Source organism: Antennarius striatus, chromosome 5, assembly GCF_040054535.1.
Source record: "Antennarius striatus isolate MH-2024 chromosome 5, ASM4005453v1, whole genome shotgun sequence".
In the NCBI taxonomy this organism is placed as follows: domain Eukaryota; kingdom Metazoa; phylum Chordata; class Actinopteri; order Lophiiformes; family Antennariidae; genus Antennarius; species Antennarius striatus.
In genome coordinates, this window is record NC_090780.1 from 21147501 (window position 1) to 21168004 (window position 20504).

Consider the following 20504-nt stretch of genomic DNA (forward strand, 5'->3'; position numbering starts at 1 on the left):
CCAGTTTCAGAGAAGATGTCTTTACTGGTTTAATCCTTATCAGGCCTTATTTCTATCAAGCAGTCCGGTTCAGTTTGTGCTGTTATCAAACTTTGCCCATCAACAGGGCATTAGTAAATATCCAAACAACATTTCAAGATAATGTAAGTCAACCCTTTTGATTCCCAACAGCTGGAAATGTGAGTCTGCTCCTGGCTGCATTTAGAGCACTGTCTGCCGTAGAGACGTTAAACAGATCTTGGGTTTAGGTGCAGTCATTATGGGTTATGTACGGTTTCCAAGGGTACCGTACCAAAAGTATAGTGGTGGAAAACCCTCAAAGCCCAATCGCTGCCGAGCCGAGCCGAACACAATAGGTGGAAGGCAGCCCAGCTGTTACTGTGTCACAGTCAATGTCTGCAGCTGCACAAACATTTTTTACCTCTGTTGCAGTCTTACCGCACTCCCGCCGTCTCTTCTTCATCTACTCTTCTTCCTTTATGTAAATCTGCTATCTCACATCTACCTTCTGTTCTTCTCACAGGTGGGCACCCTAGAGCTGCAGAATCAGCTGGAGAGCAGGAAGAAGGGCATGGTGGACGGGCGGACGTCTTCTCTCGGCCCTCACCGACCCGCCAGCCATGAGAACAGAGAGGGAAGTGACGGGACTGGAGAAAGGGGATCCACCTACCAGCTCTCCTACGCCACAATGCGGCAGCACCCACCTCCAGCGATGGGCATGGAGGACTGGGCCAGCAAGCACCTCAACATGCACACGCAAGGCCTGTTTCGGCGTCGCGTCTCCATCGCCAACATGCTCTCTTGGAACCGCGGCTCCATCAAAAAACCTATGCTCGTCACCAGCAACCGCGCCGTCCGAAAAGAGGCCTGCGAGATGTTCAAGCTGGTGCAGGCCTACATGGGAGACAGGCCTTCACGTCTGGACCGCCGTCACTGCGCTCTACTCATTGTCACCAAATGCTGGGACATGCCAGGGCTGCGGGACGAGTTGTTCGTGCAGCTTGTGCGACAGACCACGGGTAACGCCAGCCCCAGAAGTTTGGCGGCCGGATGGGAACTGATGGCCGTCAACTTGGCATTCTTCGCCCCCTCGCCAAAGTTCCGCTGTTACCTGGAGGGATACATCCAGAGACACACGGAGCCCACCAGCGACAAGAAACGTGAGTCTCAGACTGAGCAACAGGGTGGGTTATCTATCTTTCTTTTGTACCTCCCTGTGTTGTCAAATCATTATAATTGTCCGTGCATTCCGGAAAGATAGATCACTTCAGGAAGTCACATTAATATTGTCTAACATTTTTGTGTTCTTGTGGAATATTAACAAAAAAATGTTATTGTCAATCTTGAATTTACCAACCACTCATCAGAAATGTGATCTTCGATTTCTTCTCTTTTCTAGTGACTCAGTTCATTTTGGATCAGCAGGACTTAAAGCTCAAAAAGAATTCCAAGTCCAGAAAGAAACGGAAACAGAATACAGATGAGGAAGAGGGTAAAAATATATCATCATTTATTTGCTTTAAAATCTGAAACCTTGGATCTCTTGTAATAGCCATTAGGACCAGCGAATTTGTTTGACAGACCTCAATGTATTCTGGGCAGGGGAGAGAGTCCTGAAGATGTTTTTGTAGTTTCTTCAAAACCTCGACTCTCTAAGCAATGCAAGCCATCACAAATATAACATATCGCTCCCTGTAGTGGGACCCCCTCCATCCGGGATGGAAAATACAGAGCTGTGTTCATGAAATGAGTTCATGTTGCTGCTCTCGCAAACACAATGAATGTGTTTGACAGGAAGCTGAGCTGGAAAAATCTATGTAGGGTGAGAATTTCATACAGTTTTGGGCCACAATGGGGCACACTGTGAGTCACAGTCATGATCTCTCTCCACGTCACACAGCCTTTTTAGGGGATACCTACTCATAGTCATGTGACCTCATTCAAACAACCCACATTTCTGACTCTCCAGGATGACATCACCAGAGAAGAACCCATTTCACGTGCTGTAGACACCACAGAAGTGGCCTAACATGTTATACGTTAGTGACTCAGACTCTTCTTTGTCCTGAAAAGAGTTCGACTGACTAAGAGTTCTAAGACGAGGGTCTGACTAACTCCTGGTCCCTTTAGAGGGAGAAATCTTGATGAACGCCAACAAGGGGGGGGGGGAAACTACTCTGATAAAAAACCCATAATGAAAGCTGCTGTTTGTTTGATGGATGGGGACCCTGGAAGACATGCATTGTGTCTGACCAGAGGAATGAGCAGCTGTGAACGGTAGGAGTCACATGAGGGAACTGGAGGCCTCTTGTCGGGAGTCCGAGTTAGAATATAGACGTCTTTGAGCTTGGGTCTTGTGAGCGCGTCGGTCTCTGCTGGCGCTTATGTAAGTGCAGATTTGTTTCCTAAACAGTAACCCAGACTGGAGTAGTCTCCTAATATTCTTTAATGGCCCTGTGTTGTTGTTGAGTTTCACTTTGTGTCAAGTGTAGACAGGTGCACTGCCATTTTCAGCCCAGTTCAACACCGTCAAGCTTCAGACACACTTGTAGTTCCAAGCACCTGTGGTTGCGTGGTTGTTGTTGTTGTTTTCATGCTGTAAATATAGACCACCAGTAGTATTGAAGTCCTTTCTCACTTCTGTGCAAAAGGCTTTGCACCCTTATTCTTTTCTTATGTTTAAGACTGCATCTTCTTCGGTGTTGGGAGTTGTGAGATTAAGGGCAAATGATTGATATGATCTCTCTAATGAGATATAATTATAGATGGGAGTCACCTGTTTGGCCTAACTGTGGGGCTTTTGAGTGTAGAAACATGCTGTAAAGTGTTTGTTAGTCGTATTTTATTTTAAATTCACTCAGGTGTTTTTTCCATTCCAGGCTTATTCCAGTAGCTGATACATCGAAGATTCTGGGAAGGTAGAATTTACCCCTCGAGAGCTCAATGTTTGCTGTAAATCCAAGTTACCACAGCAATGACAGAAAGGGAAGATTTATTTTCACGAGCGCACTCAATAACCCGGGAATCAAGGTCTGCTGTTGGCTTTTTGTTTGAGATCTACAAGTGTTCAGAGTCTCTCGACTTTTTAGGAGTTCGTCTGGTGCTTGCGTCTTTTTGAAATACTTTGTGCCCTAGAAAATAACGTTGTCTCTCTCATGCAGGCGCTTCCAAAATAGATCTAGGTCCTACAGTCGCTGCTCAGAGCGAGCAGCAAACAGGGAGCGTCTGTGTTTCTCATTTTCTTCTTCTTCTCCTTGTGTCTGCGTGTTGATGAATCACCTGAGTGTTGCTCGGGTAGGCTGGAAAGCTTTTGTTCAACAGCCGTAAATCTAGAATCTCCCTGACATTTAGTCGAGCTTGCTCTAATCTCCAAACACCAGAACCACGTCAACATGTCTCTTCAGTTTGCTACTGCCTTTCTGCTTGTGGGAAAGGATTTAAACTATTATTAATTTGTGTCTTAAGCAATTCCTGGTGCTATAATCCTGACTTGTCTCTATGTGTTGACATACAGGTCTTCCCATTAGTACATACGCCAAGTTCTGCCATCGCAAACTGCAGAAGGTGGCAATCACAGGAGGAAAAAAGGTGAGCTGGAAGAAGCAACAAGGGGGCAGTTGATCTCAAGATGTCGTTTTTACATCACTGCATGTAAATGCATGTCACTCACATGACGACAATAGACTCAAGCAATGTCAGTGGGTGTGATTTAGGAGCTAACTCATCCCAGATACTGTCACATGATTACAGGCATGCTGACACAGTCATAGGAAGAGACGTAAACACAGAACCAGTCATAGCAGCACAGCTGCAGACAAAGCCGTGATTAGCGTGATCGTCCCAGACATGCCCAGGTAGTAAATCTTCTTTCACTCCTCACCCCTCCAGGGGCTACGCAAGCCCACCTTAGAGGAGATCGACCACAGTCGGCGGGCCATCGTCACTCCCTCCCTGTTCGGTAGCTCTCTGGAGGAGGTGATGGAACGGCAGCAAGAGCTCTTCCCTGACAGGAAGCTGCCCTGGGTTCAAGTCCAGCTCTCCCAGTACGTCTTGGCTCTGGGCGGTGCTCAAACAGAGGGCATCTTCAGGTACGGTAGGCCATAACGCGGCCAATTACATGGTTCAGCCCGAGTAAAATGTGAGGTGCAGTTTAGAAAATTAGCAGGGGGATTTGATCCACTGTGTTTGTCTGGGTTTTATTGCATGTATAGTGTGTATAAACAAATGTGTGTGGTCTCCTGTATCCTGTATTTCAAAGCAGGCTCTCCCTGTGTACAGTACACACAACAGACAGCAGAACAAACACAACCCTTGAGACAGCGCTGTTTAATTTGGTACTTCATAATATGCGTTTACTCGACCGCTTGATCTCACAAGCACAGAGGAGCTTCACGGCTGTATGTTTATGTAAGAGTTTCTCCGGCAGATTTAATTTTGTAGCGTCTTGATTTGCTTTGAAAAGCGTTCTGGTTCATCAGAGGCACAATACACAGATCAGCATGTGAAGTTCCTGCATAGAGACTTTCCTGAACAATGTTTTATATGGTTATTTTAGATTTACTCTCTTTATTTCTAAGGAGGGAGCTGCTTAGAAAAACTCTGGGTGACATTTGAAGCCGGATGAGTGTGTTCAAGTAATGGATTAAGACAGGCAGATTATATTACGGTAGAGGAAGAGCTCCCTCTGGTGGCCATTTAGAGGTACTGACATGTTTTGCTTTATTTTCAGGGTGCCTGGAGACATTGACGAAGTGAATGCATTGAAGCTTCAGGTAGACCAGTGGAGGATCCCAGAGAATCTTTCTGATCCCAACGTTCCAGGTGAGGACGGCTGTGTTTTGTATTAAACCACTGGTTTGTTTGGAGTGTGTGTACCCTAGCATGAATATTAAATGTGTGTTTTTCCGATCCAGCCTCCCTAATGAAACTGTGGTATCGGGAGCTTGAGGAGCCTCTCATCCCAATGGACTTCTACAAGCAGTGTGTCAGTAACTGTGACGACCCGGCGGCGGCCATCGCTGTTGTGAAGTCTTTGCCTGAGCTCAACAGGCTGGTGCTCTGTTACTTCATCCACTTCCTGCAGGTAATCAGAATGTTAACCAAGATTTATAATCTCAAACAAGCCATGCTTATCATTCCGGTAACACTAATATGATGATGTCTGCACAACCTTTAACCCCAGCTTTTTTTTTTTATTCCAGATTTATTTTATTAAAGTAACTAATGCAATATAGACCTAAAGAAGAACTATACTTATTTTTTAGCAGGTTTTTTGTTCCAGATTTATTTTACTATAATAATAACTAATCAATGATAGAACTAAAGAAGAACTATATTTGTTTTTTTAGCAGATTTTTAACCCTTGAAACTGAAAAAAATGTAAACTAAAAACACAAACTACTTCACAGGAGGAAAACCTAAACTGAAATTCTAACACATGATCATTTCCATTACCCGGTTATCTGTAGGTATTTGCTCAGCCGTCCAACGTGGCCATAACCAAAATGGATGTGAACAACCTGGCCATGGTGATGGCCCCCAACTGCCTTCGATGCAAGTCTGACGACCCTCGGATCATCTTCGAGAACACTCGCAAGGAGATGTCCTTCCTGAGAATGCTCATCGTTCACCTGGACACCAGTTTCATTGAAGGCGTGGTTTAGACACTGTAGACCACAGAGCCCCTGCTGGATGCTGAATTCACCCTCTAGCATCTCCAGTTACACATTAAATAAGCATTAACACTGTTTCTGTTCAGACCACACTGGAAACGCTTTGGTAAATAAATATTACACAACTCACAAGTCAAAGTGTGAAAACAGCTTGGAAGTTATTCTCACTTGCTTTATAACCAAACCAGAACACACTGCTGCCCTGTACTTTTCCCTCACACTGCCGGGACGAGCTGTACCTGTAAACAAACATTTCTGAAGGGGTTGGCCCAGATGTTAACAGTACTTTACCCCCCCAGTTCCCGAGTGCAAAGTCTGAAAGTACTGTGTGAAAAGAGCAGGACGATGTCTGGAGAACTCACATGTCATTATGTTTCACAGAGTCTTAACTGCTTTATGCTCTCTGCCTGTATATTGCTTTCCACAATTTTCAGTCGTAATTAAATATGAGTCTTTCCCCCTACTCTTGTGTGAGTGTTGTAGGTGAGAATATATCTGACCTGGACAATCTCTACATGTGTGAAAGGTCGACTCCTGAAGATGTCAGGTGTTCATATGTGAAAACGGCTTAAGAGACGATCCCTAAGACCTTAGGTTTCACTGTTTTTGACACAGAAGTTAACTACCTTTCTTTCATGACTTTTTCAAAACTGCTGCATGTGAAAACAAGTGATAGAGTAGCATTAAAGATTCATTGGACGTCTGAGCTGTGTTAAGTTAAAGTCTTACAGTATTTGCTTCAAAAAAGTATTTGCTTTCACATCTAAAGAACAGATAGTCATGTTCAAACTGCTTCTTTTTAAGTCTACTTTCCTTCAAGTGTGTTTGTGTGTGACTGTCAGAGTGTGAGCGAAAGACAGCCTTTTGTCATGTACAGAAAAATCGAAAATATGAAACTTAAAAGAAAACTATTGTATTGTGTCTCATTAATAAGCTTGCCTGTGCTGTTTTGAGTTGTACTAATAGCCAATCTGTGTGTGTGTTTCAGGTTCTGACATTTTGAACAGAGTTGTCATTTTAAAGCACACACTGAACTGATGTGCAGAAACCTCTTTAATTGTGTGACGGCATTACAGTAAATAAACATTGAAGTGCTTTAATTTTCAGCTGTTGACACTCAAGTGAATCCTGACAAGAGTGTTGTTATTGCGGTTATGTCGTAACAGTGTGGAAGTTTATTCAACTGATTATTCTGTTGCTCTGGTATCGATAAGTCCTTCAATTGGAATTGTGTTCTCCTTTGTTTTTTGGTCTGTATGTTTTTTGGCTCAGGTCAAATCATGAAACGGGTGTTGGATGTGATAACTGCACACGGCCTCCCTCACAGACTGAAAATTTGAACGAACACACCTGTACTGAGGATGGAGTATTGCTCGAGCACTATGGGAATGTAGATGAAGCTTTTTTGTGAACCCTCTCAGGCTTTGCCAATGTAAATAAATTCTGCATGTAAATAGGATTAACACTCTTTAAGTGTATTCTAATGATCCAGGTTAAGGGTTAAGTCAGATGCTGTAAGGAGCAATAAAGCGTTGTTTTGTAATTAACTGTTACTCTGCTGTAACCACCTGCCTTTTGAACATAGGACTGATTCAAACTACTTTCCATGTGTGTATATGTGTGTTTGCATACCGTCTTGTTATGGAACGGATGTCCATAAATAAAGGTTTGTTGAATTGTAGATTGAACTGTTTCTGTCTTGTTTTTTTGGGACCCGTTCTATTTTAATGGCGGATTGCAGAAATAAGACTGCCAAAGAGGAACTAAAGTAGGGAACAACAGGAAGTTGAGACCACTTGATAAATGTTACCGATGAGTAGTTAGATTCCTTCTTGTAAAGGTTAAATTCAGAATAATTGTGCAGTTGCTACTTGTATGGCAAAATAGTACACACTTGAAAGAAGTTACTTGATGCACTGATTAATAAAATGTTGATTGGGTTGACCAAGACTTACTTAAAAGTCGCATTTCTGTCTCCCAGTTAAACATAGAGCAGCTGCGAGAGATCAAATCATTACTATTTTGTCTAAAGTGCTTTTAGGCGCTGATATTATATTTTTCCTAGAATAAATGTTCATTTTAGTGCAATCAAAGCAGGGATGTTTTGACGTGACTTAATGATATTAAAGAATGTATTCATACCTCTAGTTTTGTTTAATGACTAAACTATTGTGTCATTATGTACTGTATAAAGGTTTTTTAACTGATTATAACTTCTGCATAACCTGATAGGTAAAATACCTTTAGAATTCACAAAATATGGCATATATGTCATGACAAAATACATAAATTCCTCCTGGCATTATAAATAGACCACTTTGTATCCGTGTAAATCACGAAATTACGCTGACAAATTTGATGTACTGTAATTAATTATATCAGGCATCAAAAACAATTATAATATCGCAGGAGGTAGGGTTTTAATCTTCAAAATGGTGGAAATAATCCATTTTAACCATAATCTATCACAATACATTAAGTTATCACTGTAATATTTCCTTAATCTCACTGCAAATAAATAGTTTATTACACAATTACTCATTTTTAAATCAATTTAAAAAATCAGAACATATGTTTTTTAAGTGTTTCTGCTTTGTCCGTATTTTTGTATAATATAATTACATTTTTATTCACCAGTGCAAACTTCCTTTTGCTTGAACAAAGAAACAAAAAGGTTTTATGCTTCTCATTCATCAGCATTTCTCTGGAAAGCCTGCTAAAAGGGTTCAGGAGTAATGTGTTAGACAAACAACAAACAGAAAAAAGATTCCTGACAAGTAGTTTATATTTTTGCTTCCACAGATGCCAGTCTTTTATTTCTATTTAGCAGGTTTATTTGTACCTGTATAGACGTCAGCATGAGCAAATAGAAGTCTTTGGTTACTATGCATTGACATCATTCTCACTTTTTACACCACTACATATCTCTTTGTCCTTTTATGCAAATGATTGACATGCAAATGCTGCTCCTGCGATCATATCATCAGCACAGTGGAGTCAGACCTCTGTCCTCAGCCTGCAGGACTGGAATGAGTCACAGGAGTACAAACAGGTGCAAAAGAACCCAAATGGCGCCCTCTTTCATTAAGCACACTCCCTTTTTCATTCATTCATCGTCATTATCCGCTGTCGCGGGGTGCTGGAGCCCATCCCAGCCGGATAGGGGCGTGAGGAAGGTGGCGTCGCTCCATGAGTATTAAAATATCTCCTAAAGACATTCATACCAGACTCAAATACGCTGGTGGTCATTCTAAAGCTCAGGACAGTAGTAGTGTATTGGTTCAATGTGGTTCAGAACTGATTCCCTAATGCACTGACTTTTACTGTTGGTAGAGACAGCATGCGATGTTTTATAAGCTTATCACCTCCATTCGAGTCAATTTAGAAATAAAATTGATGTGATGTATTCATCTTTTTTTTAAAAAATACTTTGACAAAAATAAATTCACATAAAATTTTAATAGCGTTTCTAGTAAATAAATAATAAACAATAGAAACCGCGCATGCGCAGTGACGCGCCAGCAGTACCCGCGCCGGTGGCGAATGCAAGCAAGAGAAATTCAACTGCGTGATCTGGACTAGACAGACGGAGGCGGCAATATCTGCACTTTGGAAGGATTACACTGCACATTTTACACTTAACCGGACAAAGAGTGACAGAACAACAGGTAAGAGTCTCAAAGTGGACGTTATATTTGCTTCAGTCGTTAAAACATCGCGGAAGACACTCGTTTGGCGGGCACATCAACAACGCTGGTAGTGTGGTGCCGCCGCATGTCGGCTTTTTGAGTTCAAAACAAACGTGACGAAGTAGATGGAAAAATGTTCTGTATTTACATATGTGTGTTCTGTTAATGACGTATTTGCTATTTCCTTTTCGCTTTTGCGTTTTGCTCTTTCAAATTTCTTCGTTGTTTGTCAGCTAGAGGAAGTTTAATGCTGTACATTTCCATGCCGCTCGTGCTCAACAGGAAAACTGTTTCAAACTAGGCCTAGCTCAAGGCCCCGAGTCTCGGTTTGACAGACAGCCGGATCTGCCAATCAGAAGCGAGGATTCCGCCCACGCCAGAATATTTTGACCAGTCATATTTTCCCGACGCGTTCACGTAAACGACGATATCTTTTTGGGTTACGCCCATTAGTTATAAAACACAACACAATAAAGTGCTGTATTATTTGACGGGTTCAACAAACGGATGTGCTCGGTAACACGAGGCCAGTCTTCCCGTTGAAGTTGTGCCTGAATTTAAAAAAAAAAAAAAAAAAAAAGTGTTGGGCGTCTCCGCTGATTTTCACATTCACATTATTTACCTACAATTCAAATAACAATTTTAATATAACGTTTGATCACCGTGCCCTTTGAAGTGATAACAGTTACGCTCCGTTTATTTTATTTTGGCATCTTACAGCGTCTTGTCGCTTATCGTCTGTCTCTGTAGGTCGAAGAATACTGTTTTGTTTTTATTTAAATTAATATTTCCTTTTAATGGATACGATTTTATCTCATCGTTAAAATGATGCAATATATCGGCCCCAATCAGATTTGATAATCAGAAGTGTGTATTTTTTTTTTCATTGTCTCCTATTGTGTCTATGCGTGACATCGCCTGACTAGAAAACACGTGGGCTGAGTAGTGTCCGGTGTGTGGGAGACACCGAAAACCACTCGAGAACCGGATCAGCTAAAACATGGACGAGAGTAAGACGTTTTTGATATGATTCAATTCGTTCATCTTTCCTAATTGCATCGATTTCTCAGTCCTTCCTCATTTTTAATGTGTTTTGGACACCAAAAAAAAAACAACAAATCGCTGTTTTCCGTGTGGAATCAATATTTTACATGCAAGACAAAACCATTATCACCCTCCACCCAGTTCTTTTATTACATCACCAGTGGATTAGAAGCTCTTTTTTTAAAAAAAAAAAAGAGATCGTACAGAAGATGACCCAATTTTAAACAATAATCTGTTTGGGTAGGTCGAGTATGATCTTGGTGCAAGATTGCGTAAGTGGCTGATTCGTGTAGCGTTAATGGTCGGTGCTTAGATGTGCAAATTAAAGCTATGTACAAGTTAACGTGCGATTTTATTTTATTGTACTTTTGTCATTGTGATTTCATAATGAGTATTAATCAATTGTGGCTCATTTTGATCATCTGTGGAACATAAATGAGGATGTCAGCAGACTCCAGTGTTGTCTCAACTACTGATCAGTGAACATCTTATAGTTGTACATTTCACCACCATTTGATGGGCATGGCTCACCATGATATCTACAGTGATAATGTCAGCTTCCATTGTGCTGTGCGTTGATACATTTATGGAAATGTATATGCTTGGCAGGAAAAATAATAATAACCAAGCTTCACAGCTGTAATTCTTATGGTAAAATAATTGTTAGTGGTGACCTGAAATAGTCGAGGCAGCCTCCTGTGACGTCTTGACGGTCACATATGTTGGTCATATAGTTGTTGCATAGATTAGTATGTTTATAGGTTAATCTTGTGTATGTGTGTACAGGAAGGGAGCCTTGATGTGGGCAGTATGAGTAAGACGCCCCCCACCAGAAGAGGAATTACATTTGAGGTGGGAGCTCAGCTTGAGGCCAGAGACAACCTCAAAAATTGGTGAGTCATGGCCTCACTCATTCTTCTCCATCCTTCAAACTATTCACTATCTGTCATGAATCATTGTTATCTTCTTTTCGGATCTGGGTTCGCTGCTCTTTTTGTATATCGAACAGTAGAAGACAAAGAATCCCACAGAAACATTATTGCTCAATTGCCAGCAACCATCAGGCAACAGTGAGATTATTCTGCCTCCAATAACAGCTGACATTTTGCAAGAGTCAGAGAACTCTCCAAACTAATCACAGGGTTACCACATAACCCCCTTCATATATGCACAGCTGTCCTGAAAAGTTCTTGGACATTACCCGAAGGATCTCAACGTGTGGATTCAAAAATCTAAATCAGTTCCGTATTGGAATTATATGAGCAGCCCCCTGTTAGCTTCTGTGTACAAAGTGTGCTAAACAGATGATTGAGGCTACGTGATTAGAAAGGCTCATTATCCAGAGAATTCATAGAAAGCATGTGGCCATATTTATGTTGTATGGCGAGTGCTTCATGCTCGTTACGAGTGAGTCTTCCTCTGAGCGGTCTATCTGTGCAGTATTTAATATTACAGTATTTTCATTGGGTGAGAAAATGCTCCTCTGATTTGTCTGCCTGTCCTAAAAATCAACATTTAATAAATCAAACCACAGCAAGAAGAGAATAAAGAGCCAGATCCATTCAGAATCAACTTCCTCCATCCTCACGCCCTCCCATATCCATGAACTAAACTCCAGCTGTGTGTGTTGTTGAGATCAAACAGTGATGGTGACTTTGAAAGTCATAATTTTGTATAGAATCAAACTGTGGGTTGAAAAAGGGCCACGCTGAAGTTGTCTTGGTGCTACAGTTCCACTAGGAAGATAAAATTGACCATTGACGTTACATGACATGGGATTCCATTTAATTTTTTGTGCACTGTGTTCTTTTCATCAGCAATTTTCTGAACAATTTTCACTGCCTCTGGTTTTCATTTTTATCGATCACTGATAAAGAATGGAGAGGCTTTGAGGGGAAACAGAATGATTTGCATCTATCTATATAAGTGGAGAACCTCAGACACAGCATAATGTAAACATATTTTATATACCCCTTCAAATTGAGCAGCATCTAATGCTTCAGTGTGTTTCTGTGTGTGTGGCATTTTTAGGATTCATTTGTTTCTGTTGACCATCCATCCTCGTTATGTTGGTATATTGAGATAAAGACAAAGAACTTTAAGCTCACCCTCACCAATCATCCATTATTGAATTTCCTCTTTCATATAGGTATGCTGCCAACATAGAGAAAATTGACTACGACACTGAAAAAGTACTGATCCATTACCGCCAGTGGAGCCACCGTTACGACGAGTGGTTCGACTGGACAAGCCCTTACCTAAGAGCCGTGGAAAGAGTTACGCTGAGGCGGCAAGGCCTGCAGGACGATTCACCTGTACCTGTAAGTGAAGACTGTTGCTCACACGCTAAAAACATCCTGGTTCCCCCCCCGCTGGGTTTTCTAATGGAACTTTAGCCTTTATCCCACAACGTATTTGTGCACATAGATGTTCCTATTAATATCAGCTGATTCTGAATCATGTTTTGTTTTGGACCATTACCGTATTGTCTCGCCTCCCCTGTCTATCAGTCACTTTTGATGAAAGATGCCTCGATCACATGACTCCCTTCTTTATGGGGCAGCTCCAGCTGGTCACACAGAATACATTACCGTACTGCTAAAGCTAGCATAAAGAACAAAAAAACAAATTTTGGAGTGATGTTTCAAGGTCGCTGCTAACGAAGTTGCATACACATTGGATTCATGTTTATTATTATATTTAGAAAAAACAGTTTTTATGCTGGCGGTATCATTTTGGTTTGTTATACATATCTGCCACACCTTAAAGGACGGTCCATGGAAATACTGTCTGACGTTAAATCGTTTCGTCGTGCTAAAAAAAAATTGGGAACCATCGTGTTAGATGATTATCTACAGTGTTTACCTGCTTGTAACCTTTGCGCCACCTCTAATAAGATTTTTGGCAAATTGTCTGCAATAAATCTGAGATTATGTCACTGTTCTTTCTCCAGGGCTTTCACGTGAATGACAAAGTCCTTGCTAGCTGGTCTGACTGCCGTTTCTACCCCGCTAAAGTCATTTCTGTCAATAAAGATGGTGGGTGTGATAAGAATCATTTTGTTTTAGTCACTTTTTGGATTAGAATCACCCATAATTTATATTTATGAAGTCATTGTCTTTGAGTTAATGATTATACAAGTTTGAATTTGCAAATCTGCTATTGTATAAATGGCTTTCATTGATTCTCCTTCATCCCCTCAGCATCCTATACTGTGAAGTTTTATGATGGTGTCATCCAAAAAGTGAAGGAAATACACGTCAAGCCTTTTATTAAAGAGGTGCATATCACTTATTGATTAAACTCACTGTCTCTGTGTGTTTCAGTCATTTTGTGATATTAATTTTCTGGTATTTCCCTCTTTTTCCTGGTGATATAAGAGTGGTAGAGGCAGGCCCCGATCCTTGGAAGGGAATATGGTCAGGAGGGTCCCAAACCGCAGAGACAGGAGACCTCATGAGAACGGAGGCCCCAAGAACAAGCGAGCCAGACGTAGCACCTCCGACCAGGAGGAGGACAGCAACAGTGAGGATGAAGAACGTGAAGAAACGATGGTAAACGAGAAGAACAGGCAAACAAACGGCGAGATGGAGCCTGCCCCCACAATCAAACAGGAAGAGGGAATATTATGTCAATCGGACCACAACAAGCCCAGGGACGCAGAAAAGGGGACGACACTCACAAATGGAGTGAAGGTGGAGGAAGAGGATGAGGGAAAATGTCAAACGAACGGAGAGATAAAGAAGGAAATAGACGAACTAGAACAGAGCGAAACAAAGCCATACACAGAGTCACCTAAGCCATTCACAGAGTTGCCTGCTCAGACATCTGCACAGAAGGAGCTGGTGTCTGTCACTATGACAACCACAGAATCCAATGGAGATGTGGAGCAGAAGTCAAACGTCCAATCGGAAAGCGCTCAGCCTGCAGCGGATGTGCCGCCCCCTCAGCCTGTGAAACGTAAGTGTTAATGTAGAAAATGAAATCAGTGTGAATGTGCAAATGAGTGAGCGGAAATAACGCAGAGCAACCGGTTTGTTTCTCGGACATCAGTGAATAAGTAAATGCTTTTGCTTTATCTCTGATAGCTGTGAGGAAGCAGGGCTTCCATAACCCCAACAGATTCAGCAGAGAACCATGTGAGTAACTCAAAATGTGTTCAACGAAGAAATACCCATCACTCTTATTCTTTCGTTTACCTCTTTCATAAACCTGTCCTGTTCTGTGTTTTAGTATATCGCGTTATCAAAAACCAACCTCCGCCCGTCCTGTCCATCAACCTGGACCACAACCCGTTTAAGTGCAGCGCCGCCGGCTGCACAAAGTCATTCCGTAAAGCCAAGCTGCTGCACTACCACATGAAATACTACCACGGCGAGGAGCAGCCTCTGGAAGGGGAGCGTAGCCCCACCAGGAGCGTTCACACCAGGGCGTCTGAGAAACACATCACCAGTCTGGATGGCCCCAAGAGACGGCGCACCATCTCTGCCTCTATGCGTGAGTTTCCTCTCTAGTTCCTGTCTTCCTCATATTACATATTTTTAGTTCATCTTGGTCACCATGGCGTTTTAATGCCTCTTAGACTCAGTAGGAGCTGCTACAGCGCCTCGTGGTGAAATGAAGACTCCAGGTAGGCGCACATCAGCTCCACCTGTCATCAACAGCCAGGGTCATCATCAGAGGGCCCTGCTGAGGGAGAAGAGCAAGGAGAACCAGCTGGACAGGAACGGATGCCGGCAGCTGGACAAGGACTCGGACAAGAGTTGCTTTGACATAGGTCAGTTTTGTCCTCTCATTAGTTGTCGATAGAGTTCACTGTTGGTTCAGTAGAGATCACACTCGTCTAAACTGTGCACAGACAAAGCCTAACTCTTGCTGCTTCCTTCCCAGGGTCAGTCAAAGACAAACTGAAAGAGAAACCAAAACAGAAGGACTTCCTTCGCATCAAACTAAAGAAGAGGAAGAAGAAAAAGAAGACCAAGTCTGGTAAGTCGGGGGGTCACTGGCATGGGGGATGCTCACATATCTGCTGCTCTGCATGTGCACACTCAACGACATCGTGGAAATGGCTCGCCTGCAAAGCATATGGTACTCCAGTCACTCCTCTTGGTGTGTTGGCTGAGTCTTTGTGTGTGAGTGAAGTGTCATATCTGTCACCGGCTTCTGTCACCTCAGTCTGAATTCTACGGCTCATGTCTTTGACAGTATAATGTTTTCACATACGATAAACAGCAGGAGCTTATTGTGACACTGATTGTTCACTAAAACACAAAAACCGAGAATATTCCTAGTTAAAATTCATCTGTATGATCGTATGCTTGGCATGCACACAGTAAAAGGCAGCCTGTCACATTGGATATTAGGACCAGTATAAATTGACCAAATTGATCGTCCCTGACTGTTCATGAGTTTTATTTCTTTTGTCCGTGTTTGTTGTGTCCGTTTGTCACCGCCTGAGCCTTCCTGTTTTTAGCATTTTCAAAGTTGACATTTTGTTCTGCGTCTGCTCCCCCCCCCTCCTCCCCCTGTATCGACAGACTACACAGGTAGTGAGGAGAATATTGACATCTCAGTATTGGGTCTTCCATCCAAATTGAATTTGCCATTCAACCCCCCCCTCACACACAATCACAAGCCTGAGGCCTACCCCCGCAGGCCTGGATACAACTACTCAGAGCAGATACATGTGGATGGTGCGTATTGCTGTGACGGTCTGTGTGTGTGTGTGTGACGACAGATGGCTTCCTCTTCCTTCCATTTTGCTATTTCCTCTGGATTCAATTCATCACGCTATTTTAGCTTCATCTGCGTCTCATTTGATATTTATATCCAAACGCATCATGACCTGCAGAATCAAACCTGCTGCTGTCAGCTGAGAGATATTTTCTTACGCTTGGTTGATTGAATCCTGAGTTTTTCTTTGCTGCTACCGCTTGCTTTATTTGTAATTCATACACTGACTTCTATAGATGTTGAGATAACAGTTAGAGGAAGTCAAATCCTGGTAGAGATATCCCCAATTCTAATTCTTGTTCACGTTAAAGTAGATGAGGATAGCATCAGTGACTGGTCCACCGACAGCTGCGGGTGGAGTGACGATGACTTCGGGGCGGATTTGGACTTCACCACACCTCCCATGAGTGTGGACTCAGGTGCCGTGGATACGAGCGACCAAGAGATAGTGAGATGTATTTGTGAAGTGGAAGAAGAGAATGACTTCATGATTCAGGTGGGCCACCTCAGGATGTGTATGAATAAAGATTTTACACTAAATTTTAACAGGATATAAAAATACTTCTCTTCAGTGTGAGGATTGTTTGTGCTGGCAACACGGCACCTGCATGGGCCTGCTAGAAGACAATGTTCCAGACAGATACACCTGCTACATCTGCAGAGACCCACCAGGTGAGGGCCAACGCGTCCAACGTCAGATAAATCACTGAATTAAATGTAGTTTGATTTGTTGCGGTCAAAGCTCCGTAACTTGTTTGGTAATGGGAAGCTCAAGCCTCCTTACGTTTGACCTCGCGCCATTTCCTGTCAAGCGGACACAGAGAAAGTAGCAGTGAAAAAGGAACACTGTTGGTTTTTATGTATATAGGTTTCAGTAGTTATTAGACAGCATTACATTTTCTATTTTCCTTATTGTCAATATGATTTAGAGTATTTACTGCAGTACATTTTGTTCTCTGATACATTCCATTTCCTCCTGACAGGATTTAACCGCAGTCGACTTTGTCCTTGTAGCACAGCTCAGAATATTCTTATAGAATTACTGTACAATGATGTAGAATTAGCAGGAAGAGAGTCGCTATTGATTCGGTTTCAGATAAACCCTGAAGCACATTGATGTCCCTCAGTGTCATACAACCCTAAAAGCGTTTGGATCCACTTTAAAACAGCTAAAGATAAAATAGTCCATTTACGAACATTTATAGAGGTTGTGAGGTAAAACAAATGTGTAATTCATTGATTGTAACTCATCCATCACTCCCAGGTCAGAGGCAGAGTCTGCGCTACTGGTATGACCGGGAGTGGTTAAGCAATGGCCACATGTACGGCATGTCATTCCTGGAGGAGAACTACTCTCACCAAAACGCCAAGAAGATCACCACCACCCACCAGCTGCTGGGAGACGTGCACCACCTGGTAGAGGTCCTCAACGGCCTGCAGCTCAAGATGAGCGTCCTACGGTGAGCACACGGCATGAAGCATGAGGAGACCTGAGGGTGTTCTGAAGTCAAATTAAATGGGGATCACGCATAAACGACTGTTGCATCTTTGTTCTGTCTCTTCTTCCCAGAAGCAATGCTCACCCTGACTTGCAGCTATGGAGGGAGCCCTGGAAGGATTTCGAGACTTCGCGGATCGGCTCTGAATCGTATCGTGGCAGCGACGCAGTTCCGTCTCCTGTGACGCCCGACGAGGACATGAGCAGAGGGGAGATCTTAATGTCCAACGCGCTGGAGAAGCTGAGCCGGGCTGCCACAGTCGCCACTCCGTCTTCGTCCTGCTCGTCCTCCCCGTTTCCGTCCTTCCAAGACTCATACATTACCAGTGAACATTGCTACCAGAAACCGTGGGCGTATTACCCCGCAGTGGAGCAGAGGCTGGTGGTGGAGACCCGGCAGGGCTCAGAGCTGGAGGACAGCATGAGGAGCACGGAGGAACTGTTGGAACGGGAGCAGCGCTATGGAAGCCTGCTGGAGACGGAGAAACCCAAATCAAGAGACGCCACTAACAAGGTTAGGCTTCATTTCACAGCAGACAGGAAAGGTGCAGCCAGAGCGTCGATTAATCAAACCGTTGAATGTAACAAAATGATTCAGTGATTTAGCTCAGCCTTTGTTTGAGCAGCAAGCACGATTTAACAATCTGGTTTTGGTTTTATTTGCCTTGTGTGCATCAAAAATGATTTCACCGAAAGGTGAAGAGAATCATTCCTAAAATTAGCTTTAATAAAAATGGTTTCTTCTGATGTCTCCAGGCTTTGGTGGGGGGCTCTTGGTTCCAGACTGAGATGAAGGAAGGGAAGGGAAGAGATGCTGGAGAGCCTGTGGATAACAGCAGGCAGCATCAGCAGAGGCAGATCAACCTGCTGGATCACATAGACGCCGTTCAGGATGAGGTCTCCCACCGAATGGACTTCATTGAGAGGGAGGTGGACGGTAAGATCTGCAGTGGCCTTGCTGATTACCTAATCACCCATTCTCTATAGCTTTTATTATCATCTGACTATAAGCATCTTTTTGTCAAAAGCTTAATATATTTTTTTGTCATTTGGTAAACGCATGTTTTCTTCTTTTGAGGAAAAATATTTAACTTTTTTAAATCACTCCGTGTCTATAGCGTAACTTTTAAAGTTTCTCATAGCTTCAACACATTTTGCATATTCATCAGCTTTATGCGCGAGTGTTGCCTTTTGCTGTTTGGAAATTTTTACTCCGTTTACTTTTTCTTTTTCTTTTCTTTTTTTTAAAGAGTGCAGTTCATTTTCGAAGCACATCTTGAAATTAATACTGGCTATATATAGCAGAAATGATAAAAAACGAACCATTTCAGGATTTATTTTCACGGTGCTCAACCTGTGGTGCTTTCTCTGTTCGCTGTCCTCAGTGCTGGAGAGTTGGCTGGACTACACTGGGGAACTGGAACCTCCTGAGCCCCTGGCACGTCTGCCTCAGCTCAAACACCGCATGAAGTTGCTTCTGACACAGCTGGGTAAGGTGCAGCAGATTGCTCTGCAGAGCTCCACATGAGGGCGCCAGAGGACAGGATCTGCCTCGGTCCCGCCGCAGCACGCAGAACAAGTGCATCGGAGGAACTTCCTGCGCTTGGACTGCATAGATATCTATATTAATGCACATGCAAGACTCGGATCGGTCTGCCGCTGCCGTCTTTTTGAAAACAGTTCGGTTTGGTGGAATCGAATGCTGAAGCCAGACACTGTCATATATGAATATTATATGAACATTTATGGAAAGTTAGCATCTTGAATCAGGATCGATCACAAAAGGTAACCTCGTAAATGCAGACGAAAGTCCCTTGGACCAGATTACACTTATGTGTTCGCCATGCAACTCCAAACCTTTTGAACGCCTTTTGTTTGAGCTACTGCTTAAGGTTGCCCTGTCTCACTCAGTTAAATGCACAAGCTTTATATTCAAAATTGCAATCAATCAAATTCAGGAACCGACATACCCTCTTTGCAATACATTTTTGAAAATGTTTTCAAATGATTTCACAATTTTAGCATTGTACCCAAAGTTCCGTTTTGGTCTCTTGTCATGCCGTACTACATTGAAAGTCTTGCTGTACAAGAAGCCTCTACAAATAATCTGTTTTGTTGTTGACCTACTCAAGGGTTTGTTTTATACTACACTGTGAAGTTATTTTTGTCTGGAAATAAATGTTTTATTTTTGTCTTAAACTAGTGCTTATTTCATAACAGTTGTTTCATCAGTATACACTCTTTATCACTTATTTTTGTCAGTTACTGTTGACCTTACTTTTTTTGCATTGTTGCTGTAGCACTTAACCGTATATTCACTTAAAACGGTAACGTGGTCTTCTTTTCTTAACCTAGGATTTTGTGCTTTGTCAGTGACAAAAACACTACTTAGAAGTAGTCATTACTGTAAATGTCTTCTTTTTTTTGCATTTCATCTGTTTATTTACAGTGTTTTGTTTGTAAATATGTTATTCAAAAATGTGCTCTTGTGTAATGAAAACGTTCTCCAAATTCAGATATTGTATGCTACTGTACTGTAAGTGTCTGGCTTAGGAGCAGGGAAATGTCAAAAACAATGCAAACAGATTTGCTGGTACATAAATAAATTCATTGTAATTAATCACTACCGACACGTTCTTGGCTGTTTTGTCACCGTCCCTGATGTGTTGTGCAATTTTATAGGTTCTCATTCTATATTTTAGTCTGTGATTAATCTAGAAGATGGAATCAGATATAATAAGCACACGTTCAGTTTGTGTTCTCGTGCTAAATTAGATTAACACGAACTGCAGTCATCTGGCGTCAGTTTTTCCCTTGGCTAACACAAGCTATTTGACATCTCTATTTAGGAGCTTTTGAGCATGGCAT

General features: G+C 42.4%; 2 protein-coding genes across 10 annotated transcripts in view; both read left to right on the plus strand.

Moving 5' to 3' along the window:
- The window catches only part of arhgap46a (Rho GTPase activating protein 46a), a 30836-nt gene extending 23483 nt beyond the window's left edge, over positions 1–7353 (plus strand). For 3 of the 4 annotated variants that reach the window (XM_068315470.1, XM_068315474.1, XM_068315473.1), the window contains 7 exons: positions 524–1184; positions 1400–1492; positions 3515–3588; positions 3889–4088; positions 4730–4821; positions 4914–5083; positions 5469–7353. In XM_068315470.1, the coding sequence (XP_068171571.1) occupies positions 524–1184; positions 1400–1492; positions 3515–3588; positions 3889–4088; positions 4730–4821; positions 4914–5083; positions 5469–5663 (1485 nt within the window). In that variant the 3' untranslated portion in view covers positions 5664–7353. The remainder of the gene's footprint in view (positions 1–523; positions 1185–1399; positions 1493–3514; positions 3589–3888; positions 4089–4729; positions 4822–4913; positions 5084–5468) is intronic. The other variant, XM_068315472.1, reaches the window with a different exon arrangement.
- A 1847-nt stretch (positions 7354–9200) lies between these two features.
- phf20a (PHD finger protein 20, a) lies at positions 9201–20286 on the plus strand. Of its 6 annotated transcripts, XM_068315602.1 has the most exons (18): positions 9202–9340; positions 10288–10371; positions 11192–11298; positions 12555–12726; positions 13359–13443; positions 13609–13685; positions 13786–14365; positions 14494–14544; positions 14639–14902; positions 14988–15182; positions 15296–15391; positions 15943–16098; positions 16453–16634; positions 16711–16810; positions 17403–17598; positions 17709–18150; positions 18393–18573; positions 19022–20285. In XM_068315602.1, the coding sequence occupies exons 3-18, from the start codon at positions 11216–11218 to the stop codon at positions 19162–19164; spliced, it is 3003 nt and encodes a 1000-aa protein (XP_068171703.1). In that variant the 5' UTR covers positions 9202–9340; positions 10288–10371; positions 11192–11215; the 3' UTR covers positions 19165–20285. The 6 variants fall into 6 exon arrangements, with proteins under 6 accessions (XP_068171704.1, XP_068171705.1, XP_068171702.1 ...); XM_068315603.1 differs by lacking the exon at positions 10288–10371 and having other exon boundaries at positions 9201–9340; positions 17712–18150; positions 19022–20286; XM_068315604.1 differs by lacking the exon at positions 10288–10371 and having other exon boundaries at positions 9201–9340; positions 14994–15182; positions 19022–20286.
- Positions 20287–20504: the final 218 nt, after the last annotated feature.